Source organism: Caretta caretta, chromosome 8 (genome assembly GCF_965140235.1).
Source record: "Caretta caretta isolate rCarCar2 chromosome 8, rCarCar1.hap1, whole genome shotgun sequence".
Taxonomy (NCBI): Eukaryota; Metazoa; Chordata; order Testudines; family Cheloniidae; genus Caretta; species Caretta caretta.
Genome location: NC_134213.1, coordinates 12,540,403 through 12,565,892, shown reverse-complemented (window position 1 = coordinate 12,565,892; position 25,490 = coordinate 12,540,403). Strand labels below are relative to the sequence as shown.

At 41.5% G+C, this 25,490-nt stretch overlaps 1 protein-coding gene across 3 annotated transcripts in view; it reads left to right on the top strand.

The window, feature by feature from the left end:
- The window catches only part of JADE2 (jade family PHD finger 2), a 152,324-nt gene extending 135,332 nt beyond the window's left edge, over positions 1-16,992 (top strand). For 2 of the 3 annotated variants that reach the window (XM_048861811.2, XM_048861810.2), the window contains exons 10-12: positions 687-804; positions 6,276-6,404; positions 11,382-16,992. In XM_048861811.2, the coding sequence (XP_048717768.1) occupies positions 687-804; positions 6,276-6,404; positions 11,382-12,268 (1,134 nt within the window). In that variant the 3' untranslated portion in view covers positions 12,269-16,992. The remainder of the gene's footprint in view (positions 1-686; positions 805-6,275; positions 6,405-11,381) is intronic. The other variant, XM_048861814.2, reaches the window with a different exon arrangement.
- The last annotated feature ends 8,498 nt before the right edge of the window (positions 16,993-25,490 follow it).

Sequence of the window (25,490 nt, the reverse complement as noted above, 5' to 3'; positions counted from 1 at the left end):
TAGTATCATCTGAAAACTTTGCCACCTCACTGTTTACTCCTTTCTCCAGATCATTTATGAATAAGTTGAACAGGACTGGTCCTAGGACTGACTCTTGGGAACACCACTAGTTAGCCCTCTCCATTCTGAAAATTTACCATTTATTCCTATCCTTTTTTCCCTGTCTTTTAACCCATTCTCAATCCATGAAAGGATCTTCCCTCTTATCCCATGACAACTTAATTTACGTAAGAGCCTTTGGTGAGGGACCTTGTCAAAGGCTTTCTGGAAATCTAAGTACACTATGTCCACTGGATCCCCCTTGTCCACATGTTCGTTGACCCCAGGATAGGAGCCTGTTGATGGCTCCTATCCTGCAGGCCTGGCCTACTCAAAACCACTTGGGCATACCCGAATCACAGCATTGCCCATCCGCGCATAAGGTGAACAGACAAACGAGGATAAAAAGAAGAGTGTCTTTGTACAGCACTTAACATGGTTGGGGTCGTGGGGCATAGTTAAGGATTCCTAGGCACTACAGTAAAACATAATAATAATAATACTTGGGATTTCTCTGAGCAACAGAGAAGGGACAGCATCTAGAGAGCCACCTTCGGTTAGCTGACTCTTCAGTAGCATTGCCAAGCAACTGGGGCTTTTCTCAGAGTCCACTCAGAAAGTGGAAACTCTTTCTTGTGTTTCTGCAGGTTAGAAATCTCTGCTACATGGTGACGAGGCGGGAGAAAATGAAACACTCCATTTGCAAACTTCAAGAGCAGATCTTCCATCTCCAGATGCAACTGATCAAGAAGGATCTTTATCCAGGTAGATACTTCTGCTGGTGGCTTGGGAGTACTTGTTATTACAGACGCTTCCAGTTCCATCATATAATACGAAACACTCATATCCAAACCTGCACAGGTGGAAGCAAAAGCATCACCACATTAGGTCTTCCTTTCATTTTTTTATGTTGACAAACATGTGGTTGAGCTATCTTGTGGAAAATATAGCAAATTATAGACACTTGGGAGCTTATGCCCTGTCCAGTGTAGGCTTGTGATAGGGCATAGGACTGGGGGTCAGGACCTGGGTTCAAGCCTCTGTTCCACCACAGACTCACTGTGCCACTGTGGACAAGTCATTTATAAAACTTCTCACAAAAGTCAGTAGGAGTTTCACCCTTTAAGTGAGGGTAGAATTGGGACCTTATTTTCTCAGAGTCTCCAGGTATGTCTGCACTAGAGTTGGTGGGGTACATTCCAGCTCAAGAAGACAGACCCAGGCTAGCTCTGATGGAGCTATGCGCTAAGAACAGAGTGGAGCCGTGGCAGTGTGAGGGTTCTAGCCACCCCGAGTCTGATCCATCCGAGACCATAGGTATGTGCTCAGGGCAGCTAGCCCCTCCTCGCGCTCTCACTGCCACCGCTACGCTCCTGATTTTAGCACGCTAGCTTGATCTGATTATGACTGTTTTATTAAGACAAGGGAAGAGTACATTTCCTACCCTGACTCTGCTGAAAGCCTGAGACGGTGGTTTTCACTGACCCTATACAAAGTAGATCCGTATCACCCCTCTGGGTAGTAAACGCTAATCATTTTGCTGGATAGTTAAATTAAGACAATAGTCTGGCCTGCAGTGAGATGCTGTGGCTGGAGCACATTGTTCTGTTTGGATGGTGATTACAAATCCTGGGTGCAAGGCTAGAGAGGTTGGTGTTTTTAGTTGTGGCATCTGGCTCGTTGGCGTGTTTTAGTAGCAGTTGCATTGGCTTCTTTACAGTTGCCTCTGGCTCTGTTAAGAATCAAAGGTTAAGCTGCTGATGGAATGTCTTTTGCTCTTAGATGCCATCTCATTTTAGCACTGATTGTCTGTAATTCGCTCGGCTGTGTGTATCTATTAGCAGAGAACATCATGCATACAGTGCAGGAAGCACTTGGCAGCATTTTATTAAATAGCAAATATAGAATTAATTTTTCTTTTTTTCTTTGATTTTTTTTTTAAACATGCAGTGGTTGAGCCCACATCTCATAAATTCCTCTTCCTTTTTTCAATGGCAGTACAAGACTCAAAAACCAAGGCTGCATGACAGTTTTTCCAGAAACAGCATCTGGCTCTTTGGCAGACTCCCACGCCAGTTGTTGTGTTTGTGGCTTTGGAGTTGCTTCTGAACCCATCACGAGTTTGGGGTTTCTTAGGAACTGCCTGGACTGCACTTTCCCTTACCAAAGTTTCCTTTGACTCAAGTTTTGCGTCAAGTTTTGAGTCTGAGAAAAGTTGTGTTGAAAAGTTTGTGACTTTGATTCCATGTAAATTTTTCTTGGTAGCCTGAGCCGGGCTGCTCTGTAGTGCAGAGAGGAAGGTACAGTAATCATGTACAGTATGGCCTAGTTAGAGATGGCCCCAAGCCACAAAAAGTCTGATACTGGGTGAGGCTGACCAGCCATGACACTGATTATCTTCAGTGGAAATTTCAGGTGTTCAGCACTTCTCAGAATAGGACCTACCTTCCGGATCCAGATCAAAACTATCCCAAAGTTGTGGAGAAGTTGTGCCCTGAGTCTTTGATTGGGGCCTATTTTATATAGAGGGCCTGATTAGTAGAGGTTCTGAGTGTTGAGCACTTGCTGATCCCACTGGGACAGACTCTGATGACCTTTATTGAAAGATACCGTACTCCACAAGTGGTCACATGGCAATCAGTGAAGCTGTTGACATTGTGAATAGGAGGAGGGGAATCATAGGGTTAGAAGGGACCACAAGGCTCATCTAGTCCCATGGTTCTCAACCAGGGGTACATGTATCCCTCAAGGTACCCAGAGGTCTTCCAGGGGGTACATCAACTCATCTAGATATTTGCCTGGTTTCACAACAGGCTTCATAAAACCACTAGCAAAGTCAGTACAAATTAAAATTTCATAGAGACAGTGACTTGTTTCTACTGCTCTATATACAGTCCAATACACTGAAATATAAGTACACTATTTATATTCCAATTTATTTTATAATTATATAATAAAAATGAAAACATAAACAATTTTTCAGTAATAGTATGCTGTGACACTTTTGTATTTTTACGTCTGATTTTGTAAGCAAGTAGTTTTTAAGTGAGGTGAAACTTGGGGGTACTCAAGACAAATCAGACTCCTGAAAGGGGTACAGTAGTCGGAGAACCACTGATCTAGTCTAATCCCCTGCCAAGATGCAGGATTTGTCATGTCTAAACATCCAAGAGAGATGGCTCTCCAGCCTCCTTTTGAAAACCTCCAGCAAAGGAGCTTCCCTGACCTCCCTAGGTAGTCTGTTCCATTGTCCTACTGTTCTTACAGTTAGGAAGTTTTTCCTGAGATTTAATCCAGCTTCTTGACTTTATTTTGAGTTGTGGGTCGTAAGCATCCCTCTAAAATTATGTCCGCATCTACAAAGCTCAGGGTATTCTGACCGGAGGGGTTGCTTTGAACCTTTACCTACTTTGAAAGTAACAAGATTTCCATGGTACAGCATTTGAAGTCCAGAAATAAGAACTGCTTTGAATGACTTGAAGGAATGAGGAATTTTACTGCTGTAAAATTGTAAGTGTTCAAGCTTGTATCTGAGCAGTATTTGTTGTTTGCTTAAAATAAATGGGAATGACTTTCAAATGGACACTTTATCATGATTTTATTTCCATGGGGGAAGTTAAGCCCAATCTGAACAGTAAGCCATCATGAGATGCAGATCTCCACAGCTTTGTTCAGCTAAGGAGTGAAGGATAGTACCAAAATGAAGCTCTAATAAGTGAGTTGAATAAATCAGTGATAATAGCTTCCCTCAAGAGAGGTCAAGTGCTTCCCCATGTAGATAGGGTGGCTTGTAGTACAGAGAGGACTGGCGTGCAAAGTTGTCAGTTTCTGAGATCGTTCGATTATTTAAATATTCTTCTACGGCATTGGCTCCTACAACACAAGTTAGCACACGGTAGCTGGGACATCTGTATGCTTCCCTAAGACCTCCCGGTCTCAGCTTTGTTTCTGACAATAGGACAGCCTTTTGTGGTGTTATGAGTCAAATCAGTAGAGTTGCTTCATGTGGCAGTAACTACTCTCCATTTCATTATGGTACAAGAGAGGCACCGTTTTAGGGTCCAATCCTATAAAATGCTGTTGGCCTCCATAAGTTGCTGAGCTGCTGCTGACCTCAATGGCAATGGAGGATGCTCAGCCCCTGAGCATCCTCCACTGGAAAATTTCTTCAATTTTACAGCACTAAATGATTTGCAAGTAGAGGAGAAAATTTGTCTCCGAATATTTCCTCGCCAGTATTTCCTCCCCTCTGACACTTGATTTCATTGGCCGACATATCAATAACTTTTGGGGGGAAAGCAAGAAATTTGTATCACTCTTGCTGATTGAGTGCAGTTGCTAATTATTATGGTGCATGGCAGTTAATCAACACAACCTGGTGGAGTTACCCCATAGGCGCATTTGGCACATTGTATTTTTGGAAGGGTCTCCTCCTAAAACACATAACTTGGAGGTTTATTTTCCCATTTGATGAATGATCATTTAGGCAGGAGGTTCTTATTAAAGCTGTTGGGAATTGCCCATGCAAAACTACCCCTTTTCTGTTTCACATATATGTCCTGCACGAAATGTAAAGTCGGCTCTTGGCCTGTGAAATGTGGCTGTTATTTTGACAGGCTCCTTTTGAAAAGGTAACATTCATATCTCTGTTTAGAACCATTGTGATGTCTAAACAAAGTCATATTTTTATTTGTAAGTCAAGTGAAAAATGTGTCTGTTTGGAACTTCCCCAGTCTTCTGGAGTTACTTGGCAGGAATGTAGCATATATCAATTTTTATTTTCTTTCTTTCTTTCAGTGAGTCCATTGCTCATGAAAGATCCTGGATTGGCAATCCTGGAAATGTAAATCCTCTCTTAATCCAGACCCACAGAATATTCTCAGGCAGCTGTAATGCAAATTCCACCACTACATTTCAACCTAGAGGGACTACCTCTAGGGAGAGAGGAGACTTCAGCCTCCGTGGCCCACTCAGCCCATGGCCTCTCTGCTAAGGCTGCTAACAAAACTGATGGTGGTTTATATGAAGCTGATACCTTCCACCGGTTACTGCATAGACCTCTTAGAATTATTGCTCAGTTGTCATTTTACAGCCATCACATGATAATAACTTTTGGTCAGTGCCAACTTGGGTCAGCTTCAAGCTAATGATCAGATTACGAAAAGCTAGAAATCACATTTCCAATTCCTTTAGCCATCCAGGCTCCTACTTTGCTTTTAGGGCCCTGTTCTTTCCCCACTGAAGGTAGTAGGAGATTTAGCATGAGCTTCTGCTGGTGAAGATTTGGGCCCTTAATGTGTAAAAAGCTTTGAGTATTTCACCTAGTAATACAAATTGTTCTTTTCAGAGGGTACAACTTAATTCTGTTCCCCCAAGAGGAATACATCCAGTATATATGCAAAACCATTTAGTATATATTGATTTTTAGTTGAAAGTCCAAATAGCTGTGATTTATATTCCTGGTTTTCAATAGGCAGTTTTCAATAGCCAAGTCATTTAGGTGTATTTTATGCAGTGTTTAGGTGTTTTGTTTTTTCATTGTTATACAGTGTAAGCAAGGGTAGTTATTATATCCAAAAGATCAAATCAAGACAGGTCTGCTTAAAAATGCTGCCAATAAGATCTTTGTCAGACTTGTTCTGCGACCTTATACCAGCAGTGGAAGAGTAGGTTGATAAGCACTTTGCATTTGCCTGTAGTTTACATTGCAAATTTGCATTATACAACATGCTGTAAAGTTTGGAACTGCCTGAGTCTTTTGGGGTGTTCATATGTAGAGGTTTGGTTTATAAACACTGCATTCTCAGGACTGAAATCTTGGTACCCAAAGACCTTGATCCTGCAAAGCACTTAAGCAAGTGCTTAATTTTAAGTAAATGAGCAGTCCAGTGATTTCAGTGGGACCACTTGTGTTTAAAGTTTAGTTTGTGCTTAAGTGCTTTGCTGGATCAAAGCCCAAGTTTCTTCTTTATACAGTCTCTGGGACTGAAAACCTTTCCTTAATCTAGAGTTCTGTAGTGTTCACTTGCCCAAAATGACAGTACACGAATCTCCTGTGCAACTCTTGACCCAGATTTGCACTAGAGCTTGCTATTGTTTCACAGAGGGTGATTAGCAAGGATTCTTCCAGTTCTTAATTTCATCCTTATCTCAATGCTCCTGAAGGCTCCAAAGTGTTCATCATCAAGTTCCCTGGTTACGTGATCTCACATTTCTTTTTATTTGGAAAAAAACAGAACAAACTGGGAAGAGAACAAAGGGAAAGAAAAGTGACCCCAAAAGAAAAGGAAGAGATGGTAGAAAAAGTAGTCCTGAGAAGAAAGAAAAAAGGAAACCAGGGAACGACTCAGTCTTGGGACAGTTGGGTAAGTCTGACTGTGAGAACACAGCACTGAAATATACTGAGTGCAGAGGCCAAAGTCATAGAGGTAAAGGAATTCCAAAGGCTTCACTTATTGGGGGGAAGAGGGGCGGAGTAAATGTAGAGCTTAATGCCACAGATAGTGCTAGAGACTAGGCTCTCTTGCTTATCCATAGTGGAGTTACATCACGGGCATTGGCTATGTGAGCTGCCTTACACTGCTTCTGCCCTGTACTGGAGGGACCACAGAACACTAACCCCCAACCTGACCCTGCAGATGGGGTCCTTTGTCTGTAGGCTGTCAGCTAGTGGCACAAAAGCTTATGAAGTATTCAGCTATCAGGCTGAACGCCAGCTGGAAGAATGCATTAGAGTATTGCAATGAGAAATAGTGATTTTACTTTCTGGCAATGTAATCTGACTTCTCCACTCTAGTGTAGTGTTCATTCTCTGCATAGTCCGCAACATGCGTCCTGCTGCTGCTTGTGAGTAAACTGCATGGGCCATGTGTTTTAGTTCAGTGCATGCTGCTCTGTTCCTCTACGCACCCTCCATCACAGGAATTAGTTTGTCCAAGTGGCTGCTGCTGGCAGTCCCAGACCAGCCAGGAGATAGATGCAAAGTGACACTGCTTTCTCAGCACTATTTCTTGTCTTTTTCCATGGCGGAAGCATAAAGGGCTCAATTCTGCCCCCATTACTGTGATTCTGTACATTATGTTGATATGTAACACACCACCAAGCCCCCCATCAAATATAACCCTCTGCTACATAGCAGGGGAAAAGACCTAAGGAAAACAACAATTCCCTTAGCAACCACAAATTATTTTTTGTAGAATTTGATCTCTTTTCTACTTTCTGATGTTGATTAAGTGACATTTTTAATTCCACCTCCCTTGTGTCAGATTACTGTGGCGGGTGCAGAAGCTTGACTTGAGCACCAGCAAACAAGGGGTTAATTCTGTGTTCAGCTCTCCCACAGGTGTAATGGCCTAGCAGTGGAACTGACAGCCCAATCAGCAATTCAGAGGAAAGCCAGGGAACCCTATAAAAATAACTCCCTGGCCCTGAAAAGAGAAAGAACTTCTAGAGGAGGAGATTGGGTTTGGGGGTAGGGGCTTATACATGGCTTTCTCTTCCTTTTTCTGTTAATATAAAATCCTGTTTGTTTTTTCTTACAACTTGTTAACTCTGAAACTGAAGTCTTAGAGGAAGAATCTTACTTAATGAAGGACATTTTCTGTTGCTATTTAGATCAGCTGTCCTGTTCTGCTAGCTTAGAATGACCCAACAGTCCTTCCCTTGAGACAGCTCCCATGATGTCTTGACATGTGAAAAGCCCCCTGTAAATTTTAGTTAGTGTCTGCAATGCTCATTTCCCCCCCCCCCCAGGCATATCCTACACCTACAACAGCAAGTGATTTAAATCAAATAGTTAATTCTGTGCTGATACTTGGCTGAAATGTTTTCTTATTCCTTGTGAAATGGAGATACTGAGCCACGTGTCCTTCCAGCATTCAAAATAAGAAAGTGTTGAAATCTTTAAAACAATGAATGATACATACCTCATCACAAGAATAACAACTACAGACATGAATTGCTTCCTCCACAACACAGTCCCAGTGACCTCTCCCTAACCCATCTGTAGTTTCCTTTTAAAAAAAAGAAAAAAATATTCCATATCAAAAACCTGTCCTTCTTCTCATCCATTTTATAAATAAGACCAATGTTTTTATTTTTATTTTTTTTACTATTTATTGAGAGAGTATTAACAAGTTTGCAAATCTTTGCCATGTAAATATCAGAAACCAGACAATCATTACAACAGGGAGCTTTTCTTTAGAGACATTTTGCAGGAATATATAGTCATCGGATCTCTCTGTTTAACAGGGTGTTACCATAGTATACAGTGAGCATTATAATTGCTCACATGAATGAGATCAGTTTTTAATGTAGAAGCCTGGTGGGTTTCAGTCAGAGCAATTAGAACAGGGACACACCTGTGGTATTAGGCTATCTTTTTTTTTTTCCCTCTGCCAGTGCAGAAGTGTCCCCTCCCATACATTTTAAAAGCACTTTAAAGGTAGTGGTGACCTCTGCCACTTCTCTTGAGAGACTATTCCACACTCAGGCAAACCTCAGTACTAGGAAGTTTTTCAACCAAATTCTTCCCTCTTTTCCTTCTAGTTAGTCCTCTTTGTGCTACTCCAAATAATTCCTCTCCGGTATTCACTCCTTTCAAGTATGTGTAGAGGGCTCTAATTCCTGCGCCCGTCTGTCATCACTTAATCATACACATTTAGCTGCTTTAAACATTCCTGATCAGTCAGTCCCTCCAAGCCACAGATCGTTCTTGCTCCAGTTTTGCCAGTCTCTTTTATACCTAATCAATGCAGTCTACCAGGTGTCCAGTGGGAAACTCCATCTACAGCACCAATGGCAGGATATGACTCAAGGCAAAAGAACTCTGTAGCATGGAACTTTACTAGGCGTGCTTTTGAAGATCTGTGGGTACATATTGCATAGACCTGATCTTTTACAGCACAGACTGTTATCACTAAGAAGTTAAATAGCATAATCCAATAATTGTCTCCAGGTGCAAATCCCGTTCTCTGTAAGGATTTACCAAATTCTTAGGATCAGATAAAATTGGTCCAGTCTGTTACAGTAATATGAACATGAAAAGTAACAGCTTAAGAATAGGAGTGTCTACATGTTAATTCAGAGCTGCTGGGAATGGATTAAAACCGCTCTCTGTTTAATGACATCACATATGATATAGACACTTTTATCACTGCCTGTCTTTAGAAATGTGGCTATATCATGAGTAAATACTCATAACAACAGCAGACCAAATCCTGAGGTTCTTACGCAGTCCTTAGCCCAAATTTCCACTGACTTCAATGAGAGTTTAACCTAAGGGAGGACTTTAGGGTTCAGCCCAACATTTGAAACCTCAAAGCCAATATGAAATGCTGTCAGCACTGTTCCTGTTTTGATGTGTGTGCAATGGCTGTACAACTGCATGTTAAAGTCAGTCAGCCTTTTTAAATTCGAGGAAAGTTTCTGTACTAATATTTGCTTTGTCCAAGCTCAGAAGGTACCTCTGCGAAAGCATCTGAGTCACAAGCAGTCAAAATGAATGATCCAAGGCAGATTTTATTTGAGGAGGCTAACACTGTATCTAATATAGAGCAGTTGACATATACTGCACATTAAACCTTGAGTCTTACCTTATGGCTTAATGGGTTGCTTGCCAGCATGACCAGTTGGTCCCTTCTTTAAACTCTGCACCATATCAAGAGAACAAAGAGGCCACTCCAGTAAATTAATACTGAAAACATCTACAACGTTTAAAGGAAATCTTTCTTCGTGCAATATATAATCAACCTTCAAAATTCGCTGCCACAGATGGGAGAGTCAGCTAATATATGAAAAGAGGTCTCATTTTTATGACCATTAATAACTTTTATAGTTATAAGAAAAGGAGTACTTGTGGCACCTTAGAGACTAACCAATTTATTTGAGCATAAGCTGTAGCTCATGAAAGCTCATGCTCAAATAAATTTGTTAATCTCTAAAGTGCCACAAGTACTCCTTTTCTTTTTGTGAATACAGACTAACACGGCTGCTACTCTGAAACTTTTTATAGTTTTGCAAGCTATGGTGAGGAACATCTTACACATGCTTCAGGGTACACATGGAGCATCTGAAGGGGTCAGGCAGGAGTTTTTTCCCACTGTGTCCATCGTTTCCACAAATGATGAGACTTCTCAGGGGGGATGGAATTTGACTTCTGAAGCATTGGATGCTAGCTAGTGACAGAGGCCAGATGATCTGAGCTGTGTGGCAAATTCTACTCATCCTATTATATATCTCGGATAGGTGGTATGCTCTTTGAGGCGAGGCCCATGTCTTTATGTCTGTGCTGTGAAACATACTTTGGTACCCTCTAGAATTATAATTAATCATAAGCATGATCATCATTTTTCACTTATTCCGGTTCTGATAATGTTACATTCACACTGGTGTGATCCTAACCAGCTATCAGTGCCCACATAATGGAAGAAAATTAGAATAACTGTTTAAGCAGCTAAAACATAGTATGTAGAACCAGTGATGTTGTTTGTGTTTTCCCAGCAAAGGGGAAGGCAAGAATCCAGCCAAAGACCTTCCTTACCTAACTACCCATATAAAGATTATGCCAGGAGGGTGTTTCTATCCCAGCCCCCATGTAAGTGTGCTGTCCTAGGGCTCTCATCAACCCAAAGCAGAGGCCTGGAGAAGTAGAGTTCTCATAGATGGATTCATCCAGCCCTTCGTCTCCTGCCCATTCTTCAGAATTTCCTGCATGTGTTAGCCCTATAGCTGTAATAATCCTGTGTTAGCCCTATAGCTGTAATAATCCTGTGTGGCCAGATACCAGGGTGCTTCAGTCCTGTTCTCCCCAATCACCCAGTCTTCACAATCTTATCAGCCTTGCTGGTTAAAGTTATGTGTAGTTTGTCTTGAACACCATGTAATCTGCCCTAACACAGTGTAGGTCTTTGTCTCCCTTCTAGTGGCTAGACCACACATAGAGGAATATGATTTGGCTGTTGGACCTAGTTCTTTAGTTTATGCAGTCAAAGCTCATTCTTTTCGATCCAGACATCCCAGGTTCAGTCCTCATAGATGTCCGATCTGGGGGCAATGTTATAAGTGGTGGACGGTGTAGGTCACTATCATGTAAGGTATAAGAATACCCCCAAATTAACTATTATTACCTGAAGTAAAGTATGCTTGCCATTTACTCACATATTACATGCTGTATGATGCATTACAATAGACACAGGAGCCCCTCCATGTTTGCCGAATACCAAAGAATTGTTTCAGGTTCCTTCTTGCAGTTTATAGTTTTGACACTACATTGGTGCCTCTTACAATCAAAGCACAAACTGAATGATTTTGACTTCTAAGACTTGTCCTTTTTGTTTTAACAGGTTTGTCAACTTCCTTTCCCATAGATGGGACCTTCTTCAATAGCTGGTTGGCCCAGTCAGTTCAGATTACCACTGAGAACATGACAATGAGTGAGTGGTCCTTGAACAATGGCCACCATGAAGACAACACTCCAGGCCTTTCAGAGGAGCTTTTACAAGATGAAGAGACCTTGTTAAGTTTTATGATGGATCATTCCTTGAAGTCGCCATTCAAGCATAGCGATGCAACAAAGAAAGTTAAAAGCAAAATGAGAATGAACACTAAGAAAAAACTGTCAAGAAATGACTTGAACACAATCTTCAAGAGTCACCAAGAGGATGATTCCAATCAGTGGACTAACAACATGAATAATTTATCAGATGATACCACAAAGCCCTTCGCCCATGATGCAAGACCTAGCAAATCAGAAAAAGGAACGGCGAAATTTCACATGGACCGCAAAGGGGCCAGTGAAATAAAAAAGACAGCTAAGAAGGGATCTTCACATCCTGTTCCAAAAGCAAATGATTCTCATGCCTCATTGTGTCTGAGAAGCTCCTTAAACAATGAGGAGGAGACAGTGAATTGTACTCATTGTGAGTCCAGTTCTCTGACTAAAGTGCCTGACTCAGTAGGTAGTCCGAAAACAGTAGTGAGGTTCAAATTACCAAAGGAGAGCAGAGAGACTAGGAGGTCACAGATCCAGAAGCCTGACATCGTTAACGGGCCTCCAGTCAGTGAAAGGTCAAAGGTCATCTTGCATCATTTTGACAATGAGACTGATGGCTACTTTTCTGATGCAGAAATGAGCGACTCCGACATGGAATCCGGTAGTGGCAGAGTGCAACATAACCAGTTAGATTCAGGAAATGAGGATGTTGTCAGAATGAGTATTTTGGCATCGTAACTCCACCAGATTTACCAACTGTGACAGTTCTATGAAGCCTAAACCCAGTTACAACTGCCATGTTCAATTTTTGCCTGGTATCATAACAAAGGGGTTTTTTAATATGTATATATAGTTTAAAATTCAGCACTGTTGTCTTTCTCTTCTCTATATGCCTGAGATACAGCTTAACCATCACCAATATAGATTACTGTACCAGTAGTTGTCCCTTCTTAGTTCACTTGCATATCCCAGTTAAAAGAAATGCAAGCATGCGCATTAAGGGACTTGTGCTTGCAGGCAATGAGCAAGACATCCTAGATCCTTAATAAAGAGGTTTAATTTTGCCAGTATCCATTGTTTCTGCAGGGATGATAGTTTTATGGGCATTATTTAAAGACAGACAGATTTCATGCTCTGCCTGGGATTATTGCCCCTGTATGTCAGGGTATTGGGGTACTATGAGAGCCACCTCCACACACACACAATTTACTGAAAAAGTCACTATCTGTACGTGTGTGTGTGCGCGTGTGCACAAGGAAGTAAAATAAGCGATACTAAAATATTTTTTTTTTAAAAGCACAAAAAGCTTATTTGAAGAAAGCACTTATGGGCGGAGGAAAACAACATTCTGTTTATATTTTATTAAATCCTTTATGTTTTTTCTCACCTTCCAGTTTGATCAGAATCCGTCCAGGGGCCAAGAACCAAGATTTAGCCCTGCCACTACATCTGTCAGAGATAGTCGGCAGCACTGTAAACAGTCATCAAAGGCTTTCAGTAGATAGAAGAGACACATATCTGTGGTAGAGCTGCAGCGCTATCTACAAATATTCCTCCTGAGCAGCTATGGGTATTTATTGATGTAATGTAAATCTCGGAGGTCCTTTGAACCCTGTAAGATTATTTGAAAATTTTAAGTGATTTACTCAGGTTAATTGATTAGCCTTTACCAAAACGTTTGGGCCAAAATGGAGCGGGATGGAGAGGGGAAAAATGTCTTCAAAAACAAGAGGGTTGTAAAATATCAAATCAGTTTGGCAAAAGAGCTTATGCCAGTACTTCATCTTTAATGGTTGAAATTACATTCAGCTGTGCAGGGAGCTGTACATTCAAGACCTGTGTGGGACTGTTTTTAATCCTGCTTCCGTCCTGCCCCACAACACCCACTCCCACTCGTTTCCGCTATTATGCAGTGGGATCCCGGTCCCACTGCAGGGTTCTAAACTCGTCCTGCGCAGGGCTCTATTGTACATGTAAACTCACCATGCACAACAGTGGACAATTGGCCCTCAGTCTAAATGCAGTGTCATGTAGAGGAAATTAAATGATTTGCCTTTATCATTTTGTTGCTCTACTAAATACTGTAACTAAAACAATACATTTATCCCTCCCCGTCCTTTTTTTTATTCTTTGAATCCTAGTTACAAGCTGTTGACTTGACGTAGGAGGGTGATTCACAAAAGCTGACGTTATAAATATTATAATAATTTAATGCATAAAATGTAAGCCTTAAATGTTGTTTAAAAGCCCATGTTATCTATGAGTCAGGCAAATTTCCATGTTTGCACTTAATTGCACCATTATTTCAGTTTTGGCTTCAAAGGTCACAGTTAAATCGTACTGCATGTTTTATTGGAGTGACCCCAGTGTGAGCTCAGGGAACCAAAAAAAAAAAAAAAAGAAATTCACTGAAACTTTTATCTGTTGTTGTTTTTTAAAAATAAAAAAAAAACCTGGGACACTTCTGAACCTGGTAAAACCCATCACTTTAAACAAAACACCAGATGAATCAGTCAAATAATTTTGTGTATGCCAAAGAATATTTTGACAATAAAGCAGCACAGCCAGAAACCGGAAACTTGTCATTTGGAAAAATTGGAAGTTATTTAGCAACAAAGGACTAGAGACACATTCATGACACAAAACTGAGATGTTAGCTTCCAAGCTTGCTGACAGGGGTGCTTCTGTCACTGAGGCTGCATCCTGCTGTTTTGATTTCTGATGCTTTTTACTCATTTGACTCTGAGCTTTCTTTTAAATTCGGAGACTCCGAAAATTGACTATCTTGCCGTTTTAAAGTAAATCATCTTTACTGGCCTTCAAAAGTCCTTCTTATCAATTCTTATCAAATTATTATCAGATTGCAGTGAAATTAATAAAAGATTGGCTAATCCCAAAAAATCGACTCTAAAACCAAACATACCTGGGTGTTTTCCTCATTTGATAAATTTTATACAAATTATTACCGAAAAAGGGAAAAAAAAGGAACCACCTAAAAATGTTGTTATAAATTAGCATAATCCACTGAGGTTGGAAACTAAAGTCTGCTCATTAATTAAGGCTCAGTATGTTCAGATAATGTTAAATACAGTAAGTAGGACTTAGTTTATCTTATCAGGCTTGCTAGCTTTAGCTACCGTATCCTAGTATAAGAGTCATAAAAATAATCAATATGCTGCCTTTTAATGAATCTTGCTTCCGTGTGCTTCACTTCAACTATGGTAAAAAAAACAGACACAAATCTCACCGTACACAGCTTCACTCATTATTTTCTGCATTCCTTGCTTGCTCAGTACAGGAGAGCAAAAGGGGATAGACTTTAAAGAACAACCAAACGCAAGTGGCACCATGTTTCTGTTGATTCCTATGCAGCACTGTGATACACTCCATTGTTACTGTGATCAGGAAGTAGTTCAAAACCAAAAAACAAAAACAAAAAAACAGTTCAAAACAGCCACAAGACTTTAGGCATTGTGATTTGTGATCAGGGAATAAAATTGCACACAGAGGGGCCAAATTTGGCCTGTTTGTATGTAAAATTAGAGCAACAGAATGAGAGGAAACTAACAGAGAAGAGCTTATCAGAATTACTGGGAGAGAAGAATCCAGAAGAGTATTACCAGGCAGTGGCAGAACATGTATCTGTTAAACACACACTATGAGAGCGCTCAGTACTGTACGTAGATGCTGAATCCATGGTCTTTTGGCTTGAGTTAACTATTGATATTTTTATAATTGCTGTGGGATTCATTTGAGTGAATTCTTTGATTTATTAGAACCAGTAATAATAATCCCTCGAGTGTCCTGGTTTAACAGAAGAGCCCTAGAGATAATTCGAGCACTAAGGCATGTTCCCAGCTGCACCCATACTGCACCATTGACGTCCATGTACAGGTACCCGTACAGTATTCTACTCCATAAATGTCATGGGGCCCACACTAAAATAGACTTACAGAGGCTGTTTTGCTCAAGAAGTCTAGGAAATCTCCAGACCTCCATTGGCCGCCTGCTACTGCTTCCAAGGGCATGAGAATTCACAGCAGGCTGGCTGGCTAACAAAGAAAGAGGATATCAGGGAAGAGGTGGTGGCTTCCAGCAGGGGAAAGGTAGGACAGAGGCATTCACTGTGGGCAGGAGGCCAGATCTAACCCCACCTCCAATCAGGACCAAGGCCATTTCACAGCCATTCCAGTGGCCCCACCAAAGCCCTGGAAACTTAGCTACTATATTCAGCCATTAGGCACCGGGTTCCTAAGAAACACTCCACATGCCCTTTGTTCCTATGCCCCTGCCACCTAGTTATTTCATAACAGAAATGTTAATAATTAAGGAAAGAAAAATGTACAAGGAAAATATTTTTGATGTATTGTAAATGTATTTTGAAATGATTAGAGAAAAGTATAATGGTTTATTTTATTAAACAAATGTTGTCTTTAAGATGCTATATAACTGCAGGAGTTGACATTTGCACTGTAAAAGGGACCTGTTTCCTTTGAAAAGCACCACCACGCTTGTGGGTTAATGTGATGATGCACGTAGACGCTGATCACCGCTCATTTCTAATTCATAGAGAACAACCCAAATTAGTGTTAAAGCATTGGTGCCCAGTGGAGTTTCCTGAAGATAATTCTGAGTTCACACATTCATTTTTCACCCCATATATTTTTGCCCTTATGGACTAGCTGTCTTTGGGATATTTTGCACCTTTATTTATTTTTATTTTTAAATGTCTAATATTTGGATGACACTTTCCCTCAAAGCACAATAGAGAATTAGCCATTTCAACACAAGGGAGAGAGAACAGAAGCTTTCTCTCACTTTTTGTATTGTTAGTATTTTCATGAACCCATCCTTGTGTTATCCACATCGGCCTAAGGAACTTCTCTGTCTATTGCCAGGGCTGTGTGTTAATTTTGGTTGTTCTTTAAGGAAATTCCCATGTACTTTGCTCCATTCCACACACAAAACAGACCCGCTTCACATCAGTTACAGGAAACGATATGAATGTCGCAGGAGGAGAAATCCTTCTGTTTTCTTTGTTTCAAAGAACGTGATGTGCCATTTGTTAATATAAAAGAGAAATATTGAAATATATTGAAAAGAGCAATTTTAAATTATTTTTGGCTTATGTTGCAATATTTATTTTCTTGTATTAGAAATTCCTTTGTAGAGAAAAAATGTATTTTTCATTAATGCAAAAACCTATTTCTCCTTTTTGTACATTTTCCATGTTAGTTAATCCTTAAAGCAATATAACGTATCAAACTCGTTCCGTGTGAGACTGTATTATGCATGCCGTTTGTGTTGCCTTGCAATAGCTCTGTCTGCCATTCTTTTCATCATGTTTAGATTTAGTGTATGCTTTAATACACATTGGGACCATGGCCCATTGCTTATGAAAAAAAACTTTGCATTCCTCAATGTGTGGCAAATGCAGTCAATAAAGCAGTGTTTTATGTGTACGTTTTTGTTTTGAGTATTATGTAGTCAACTGGTTCCAGTGTAGCAAATTCACCTTGGTATCAAAGGACTCATGTCTTTCAAGTGTCCCCCTACCTTAGTAAAGAGAAGGATTTGATTTGTACTACATCTATGACATTCATTTGTTTCTGTTAAGGTTAGTAAACTATTAGTTCCCCAATAGTATAATATGTAACTGCCCATCACTTTCAATGAGCAATAAATTTCCATCACCCAACATAAGTTAACCATTACAGAGCTCAACAGGAATGGCTTATTTGTCAGCTCTGTAATTGATTGCTCTGGGGGAGGAGTTGAAAAAAGCTTCTATCAATGGTTTAAGGTAGTGTGGGATCTCTTTGTATTCGTTGTGAATGAACAGGGTATTCAAGGTCGCTGCTTTTCCTCTGGGGGTTTACATTCTGAGTGCTGACAATCTATCCCCTTTTGTGATTTTTTTTTCCATTGGCAACAATAAAATATTTACTATAGTGTCTTGCATACAAACATCTGCAAAGCATTTTGGGATATTATAGTAACAAAAGCAGGAGACAGTATCTAAGAGGCAGTGGAAAAGAGATGTCAGCTGAGATTTGAGAAGAGACAGAGAATAGTGAGATGGGGGGAAAATGAGGAAACAGTTCTGACTGACAGGAGAAGAAGGTTCTTCAACCAAGGATAATGTCACACTCAGGGAACAGTGTTTCAGAGTGGTCGCTGTGTCAGTCTGTATCAGCAAAATAAACGAGGAGTACTTGTGGCACCTTAGAAACTAACAAATTTATTTGGGCATAAGCTTTTGTGGGCTAAAACCTACTTCATAGGATGCATGCAGTGGAAAATACAGTAGGAAGATATATATATACACAGAGAACATGAAAAAATGGGTGTTGCCATACCAACTGTAATGAGACCAATCAATTAAGATGAGCTATTATCAGCAGGAGAAAAAAAACTTTTGTAGTGATAATCAGGATGGCCCATTTCAAACAGTTGACAAGAAGGTGTGAGGATATAGCTATAAAAACCAAGGCATAAAACGAAGAGAATTTATAAAATGATTTTCTCTTGCATTCCATTTGGGTTTCAAATAATAGTAATATGACAACTTCCAACAAGAAAAAAATGCTAAAATTACATAAATAGGATTTGGATTTGTGGGACGTATTTGTCCTCAAATAAATGAGCCTCTACTGAGCTTATAAAGAAATTGCTTTAGTGAGGGTGAGAAAGTGACTGGTGCAAGAATTATTTTACATATATTTTTAAAATATATTTTTTATTTCTAATAAAACCTGCATCTATCATGAAGCACATACACAACACAGAAAACAATCATTGCAAACAAATTGACTAATGTCAAAAATGGATCTCCGTTAATCACAGCCCCCACTCAGCTCATGCTATTATATGAGCCATGCTCCTCAGCACAGTGAATAAAGGCGATAACACTCACAATGCCCATTGACGTCTGCTCGGCTGTGGTAGCTGAGCACCTCTAAAAATTAGGCCCCACCTGTCTTCTGCTGGGCTTTCCAAAACTGAGGCATCCAAAAGGAGTGAACACTTAAAATGTTGGTCATTCTAAATGGATGTGCTGCCATGACGGCAACAGGTTTGAGTTCTGGGAGACCAGTAGTCTAGAGCTAAAAGCCTCACCATACCCCTAGTGAGTTCAAATCTTACCACAGCCTAGCTGATCTCAATTATCAGTGTAGTACCTAGGAAAAGTGGTCTCAAAAATCTAGATCCTCGAAACCAGGTATGGCTTTGAGCAAAATCAAGACCTGTAACTGGACACCTGGGTAAGCTATGAAAAACAGGTGCAATATTCTCCATATGTCTATCAATGCTATGTGTGTGCACAGCCATGTTCTGGCCAGCTATAGCTTCCACATGGAATTGCAATCATCCAGCTACAGCCCACAAAGACATGGATAACTGACCTGATGGCCTTCTCTAAGAAGAAATATAACCTTCCCACCAAATACAGGTGGATAAAGACACGCCTTGCCAACACCTGGGACCTGTGAGTATCTCCATAGTGCAAAATATTGACCCCCCGGATGGGCAAATCCGCATCAGCAGAGAGGCAGACACCAATGCCGGTCGGACTCAGATCACAGTGATGGCTTGTAGGGCTGTTGTATAGGGAGATGATATTTAGGAACCACCATACTGAGGACAAAAAATGATTGTAATGTTCTGCCAGCCAGCACTGGAGGGACCCACTGGCTGTAAACCAATATCCTTTAGACAAGTCTGAACTCAGCCTGGTCAGACTAATGACACAGAACCAGTTTTGTTTGTTTCAAGATAGTTCTTTGACACACTGCACCAGCCAGTGGTGAGGAACATGTCAGCTCTCACAGGCAAAAGCAATTTAAAAAAAACAGCCTAACAGACTAACTTATAGCTTTGTACAGTGGTCCGAAATAACACCAGCATGGATTCATATTACTTAACTGGGAGTGATATAAATGCAGTTATGATATAACAGTGTTACAAGGTGGCCATTAGTCAGCATAAAAATTTGCATCCCAGCATGGACTTGAGAAATGCCTGCATGTGCTTCTGCATACCACTGGGATGTAAGAGTTCCGTTCTGAGACCCTGATTTGAAAGATGTAAACACCAAAGAGCTGCAAAGAATTGTATCATATGGAAAACGGGGGGTGGGGTGGATTTGGGAGGGGCCATAAGAAGTAATAGGACCAAGCTGTGTGGTGTATAGGAATTTGACTAGCGTCCTACTAAATAGTTTGTGAGCCCTCTTGTGGCCCCTCACGACTTCTGTTTCATAAGCCACCTGAATCCTGCCAAAGCAGCAGTGTATACATGGAGCTAGGCCTTGCATGTTATAGATGTTTAGTAAACACTGCAGTTATTTGTACCCTTCTGCACTTGTGTGGTTCTTTCATATTAACCTATGTAGTGTAAAGAACAAAAGACACAAATGCAGCAAAGCAAACTATAGAGTGATTGTCAGCAAAATGTCCAAACGGTAAGAGCTATTCAACTGCCAAATAGTCTTCCCAGTCATGCACTGAGCATAGGAGGACACTTCATTTAGTAGGTCTTCTCCATCCCTGATTTGTATAAACCTTTGGGCATTTGCTCCAACCCAATGAGAACGCAATCTATTAGTGCATGTGTAACTGCTAACCTTTTTACATGTTGAATGCACACCATGTATAAACCACTACCTTTGTATTCTACATTGTATTGAACAGATATGTCTTGTGGGAGGAGGCAGTATTTACTTAAACATTTTTAAAAGTAACTTTACCACTTAACTGAAAATATGTCGCTGGGAATAAATGGTGGGTTTCAAACTGGGATCATGGCTTTATTGTCATCTGACTAAATGATCTAAATATTGTAAGTTGCTGCGGCTAGGTGCCAGGACCCTCCCTGGGAGAAGTCTAGACTCTCTTATCTTTTGCCCATTGAATATTATCTGTCAATTATCATCACTTTTTTTTTTTCACCCCGTGTTAATTTCGTGTACATTTCTGCATTTGAAAAATGAACTGTCTCTGTGTTACCAGAGAGACCTTAAAACCTAGTTAATAGATTTGTTTTGCTCAATTTATTGTCAAAGTGATTAATTAAATAAATGGCAGTATGTTTTTTTCCTGTTCTGTCTTTAGCTAATGCATTGGAGCACGAAGACAGAAGAAGGCTCCTAATGCATGAAACTGTAGACACAAATTTGGGCCTTTTTTGTTTGTTATGAAAATGTGGGGGAGGGTAAAGAGGGGAGACAGGAGTCCAAATCTAAAATACCACATTATTGTTTTTTTGTTAAAAGCAAAAGATCAGGTTATTGCAAACTAAGGATTTTATTACTTTGCTATTTTATTGCTCACCATTGCCTGAGGCAGCTCTGTTATGAACTTTCAAATTCTATTGACTTTACAACAAGCCACTTGGTGTGCCATTGTGATACAATCTGTTAGCATCGAGCACCAACCCCTTTGTCTAGAGTCCTTTTACAATTATTTTTCTTTAATAAGTTTGTCACCTGTCCTATACAGGGGAATATTAAAGAATTAGATTTCATAACAAAAGGTTCAAGGATAGCCCATAAAGCTTCAAATGCTGGGTAACCAGTTTTAACTGCTTGCTTGCTTGCTTTCTGTTAGCAAGACTCTGAATAATGACACAATAATTCCCTGGAACTGATGTTCTAGTTTGCGCAGCAGCAGCAGCAGCGTTTGCTGATCATTGTAATTGAGCTGCCTGAAAGCATGTAAGGAAATATTGCCATTTGTATGGACACTCCTCTCACCTGGCACCAGTATGAGCGAATCAATTGTTTGTTCAAATCACAGTCTGGAAAAATTCAGTGGAGATAATCTTCCCACTGTCCAGCAAGAATTCAATTTGGCCAGATAAACTATATCTTGGTCCTATATGTACAGCGCAGGTTTCCTTATCTACACTGTTCTCCAACTGCAAAAATCACTACTAGCTGCCAATAAATGGACCCAAATCATCTGTTGGTTCTAACCCAATTCCCGGGAACTGGAAATAGCTTTGCCAGGAGTCACTGCGACAACTGAGGCCACCACTGATGTGATTCTACTGAACATTTTGATCGTTTCACCTGCCTCATCTGAATGGCCACAAGAAAAACCATCTCCTGTGGCTACTGAAAAGGATACACCCCACCACGCTGGAAACCCGAAACAGAAAGACAATTACAGGCGATTGACCCAAACACCGCAACCCCTCTACTAGAGTCATTGAATTTAGCACGCCGTCAAAGATGGATCAAGACAGTTGAAGCTTTGGACTTTATTCACTGTAGCCATAAAGCTTAGCTATTATTGCATCAGCTTGGGGCTGAAAGCCCAGTGAAACACTGAAACCCTGCAATCTCAACTGATGCAATTGTAAGAACATTTATGAACACAAAAGCACCAAGGGATGAGTCTATTAAGTGCAAAGTGCACAGTCAGCTCACTACCCATCTCATCCCGCCTATCACTGCCTTTCATTGTTTACTTAGCTTTTCTGAGCCTTCTAGCATTTTGGTTGCTCTTCTCTGGATTCTTTCCAATTTGTCCACATCTTTCCTAAAATGTGGTGCCCAGAATTGGGCACAGTACTCCCGTGCTAAGTAGAGTGGGACAATTACCTCTGATGCCTTACATATGACACTCCTGTTAATACAGCCCAGAATATTAGCCTTTTTTTGCAACAGCATCACACTGTTGACTCATATTCAATTTGAGATCCACTATAACCCCCAGCATCTTTTCAGAAGTACCACCACCTAGCCGGTTGTTCCCTATTGTGTAGCTGTGCGTTTGATTCTTCTTCGAGTGCTTGCTCAGATGGATTCCATTCTAGGCTGCGCACACGCCAGGGTCAGCCGGCAGACTCAGGCCTCGACGGCTCCGCTCTGGACGCAAGAGGGGCAATGGTCAGAGTCGGGCCGGGAGTTCAGGCCTTCACCAAGGAGAGGTGATTGGCTGTCAATGTGCAAAGCCAGTGTGGCACCTGCAGTGACGGCATGGCAGCAGGGACAGTGGCCCGCTCAATACTGGAACCCATGGGGCACACCCGTGATGCTGGTCCCATATTCCTACCAGTCCTCCCTGGCTGCCCCCGGCACGGCCGGCACTGGAGTGGGAACACGGTACCGAATCTGACTTGGGGGCAGCACATCGGACTCCAGCACCTAAGGAGCCATCCCCACAGAAGGAAGGGGAACCCGCTCCTCCCCTGACGGTGCACTTGTCGTTGTCTCCAGACAAAGTGATAACAGGTCCCTCCCAAACGGGCAGCCCCCCCGACGACTTCAAGGAGCACCAGGCCCTCCTTAAGAGAGTGCCTACCAACTTGAATTTAAAAATTGAGGCGGTCACAGAGGAGTCCAACAACCTAACATTATACCCTCCCGCACCCCGGCCCATGGCTGTGCTGCCCATCCACCCAGGGGTCCTTAAGATTGTCAAATTGCTGTGGCACAGCCCCTCTTCCATTCTGCCTACTTCTAAGAAGGTAGAAAAGAAGTATCCCGTCCCGGTGAAAGAGTTCGAATGTCTACACACACACCCACCAGCAGCGTCACTGGTCATGTCCGCTGTTAATGAAAGGGACAGGCAGGGCCAAGTCAGTGGCATGCCGAAAAGCAAAGAGGCCAAGAGACTGGACTTATTTGGCAGAAAGATGTAGTCAACAGCAAGCCTGCAATTTTGGGTATCTACCCCCAGGGCCTGTTTGGCAGGTACAATTTTAATCTGTGGGACTCCCTTAACAAATTTAAGGAGGCCCTCCCCCAGGACCGAGCCCAGGAGTTCACTGCTTTAGTGGACGAAGGCATAGGGAGGCCCTTCAAATGGTCTGGGACACTACTGACTCAGTGGCCAGGAGGCACAGCTCCTGGCTGCAGTCTTATCCAGGTTCTCCCAGGAGATGCAAGCCACTATACAGGACCTCCCATTTGAGGGGGCGGGACTCTTCTTAGAGCTCACCGACTCAAGACTCCATGGCCTTAAAGAGTCCCAAGCTACCCTCCATTCCTTGGGCCTCCCTCCTCCTCAGCAGGCCAGGAAGCCATTCCACCCTCCACCTCCAAAGTCTAGGTTCTGGAGGACTCCCTGGCTGGGCACCTACAGGAAAAAAGATAGAGACAAGGGGGTCTAAGCAACACCCTCACCTTCCCATTCATCTGCTCAGCCTGGCCCTTCCAAGGAGGCCAGAAGCAGTCATTTTGAAGTTGCGCTAGAGGACGACACCCCAGTCACCTCCCAGGATCCACCCTCCCACTCTTTCCTGGACCACTTCCACCCCTTCCGGTTGCCCTGGTCTCAGCTGACCTCGGACCATTGGGTGCTTGAAGTAACAGCCTCAGGTTACACCCTGCAGTTCGTTTGTAACTGTTGTTCTTCGAGATGTGTTGCTCACGTCCATTTCATTACCCACCCTCTGACCCCTCTGTTGGAGTTGCTTGCAAGAAGGAACTGAGAGGGCGTAGGCTCGGCAGCACCTAATATACCAATGCACAAGCACAGCCCTCAAGGGGGCGCTACAGCCGACCCTACGGATACCGCTAAGGCAAAAATCTCGGACAACTGTGCAAGCGGGGCACACACACACCCCTAGAATGGAATGGAGGTGAGCAACACAGCTCGAAGAACAATAGTTACAAAAAGTTAGGTAACCATTTTTTTCCCTTCCTAAGTGAAGTACTTTTCACTTGTCTTTATTGAATGTCATCTTGTTGAATTCAGACTAAATCACCAATTTGTCAAGGTCATTTTGAATTCTAATCTTCTCCTCCAGAGTGCTAGCATAAGCATACACTCCACTCCATTGTCTAAGTCATTGACGAAACTATTGAAGAGTCCTGGACCCAGGACAGAACCCTGCAGGAACCCACTATATATGTCCCCCCAGTTTGACAGCAAACTATTGATAACTACTCTTTATGTGCGGTCTTTCAACCAGTTTTGTACTCAGCCTCATGTAATTTCAACTCAGCTGCATTTCCTTAGTGTGTTTATGAGAGTGGCATGTGGGACTGTGTCAAATGCCTTTCTAAAATCACTCATGTTTTCCTTTCCTTCAAATAACTTTAATTGTTACCAGTTTTTCAGTGCTGGGACACACCACACAAAATGTCTCATAGCTAAAATAGAGATAGCATTTCTCACCTACTTCACAGTGGACTCAGTTAATTATACTGAGTAATGTTTTTAACAGCACTTTGAAAATATTAATTGCCAATTCCTATTATTATATTTAGAAAACTGAACATTGAGAGAAATATCCAGAAAACTTATACATGGATATGACCTTTACTTTCCTGCATAAGTGCTGTGCTGATTGGATTTGGTACTACAATCCTATATAGCCAGATCTTCTTCCATTCAATGGTTAACTTTTGACAAGACACAGAAGAGTGAATAATGATGTTGGGATGTATCAACATACACAATGCTAGACGTGTCATCTTTCAGATAAGGTCAACTGCTTGTAGACAAGGCTCAGCCAAAACATTTTCCATTTGTAGAGACATTGAGAAGTAATGTCTTTGGTTTTAGCCCCAGGAATTGTCTTCCTTATCGTGGAAAATATGTAAAATTCCAGCCTCCCTTTGTGGGAGCCACTAACTAAGAATATAAGGAAACCAGTTTGTTTCATGAGATACCATCCCAATCACACCCGAAAGGGAAACAAACTAAAATGGGATGGCAAAGCACAGTTAGGTTAAACATTCACATGAGAGATCAATGCAAAGGAAAAGAATTATATATAAATCAGAAAAATCATGAATGTACGATTCCAACTCAAAAATCTCTTCCACTGCTCACTTTCACAAGCAACAGCCAATAGAACCAATAATCTGTTGCATACAAATGCATTAAATATGTGTGAGACAAAAAATGTTACTCATGCTCTCTGCTCACAGTCTTTACATTAGCCTCCATAAGTAGTGAAGAAGGGAACTCCTGACTTTCACCTCTAAAAATCCAGGGCACTA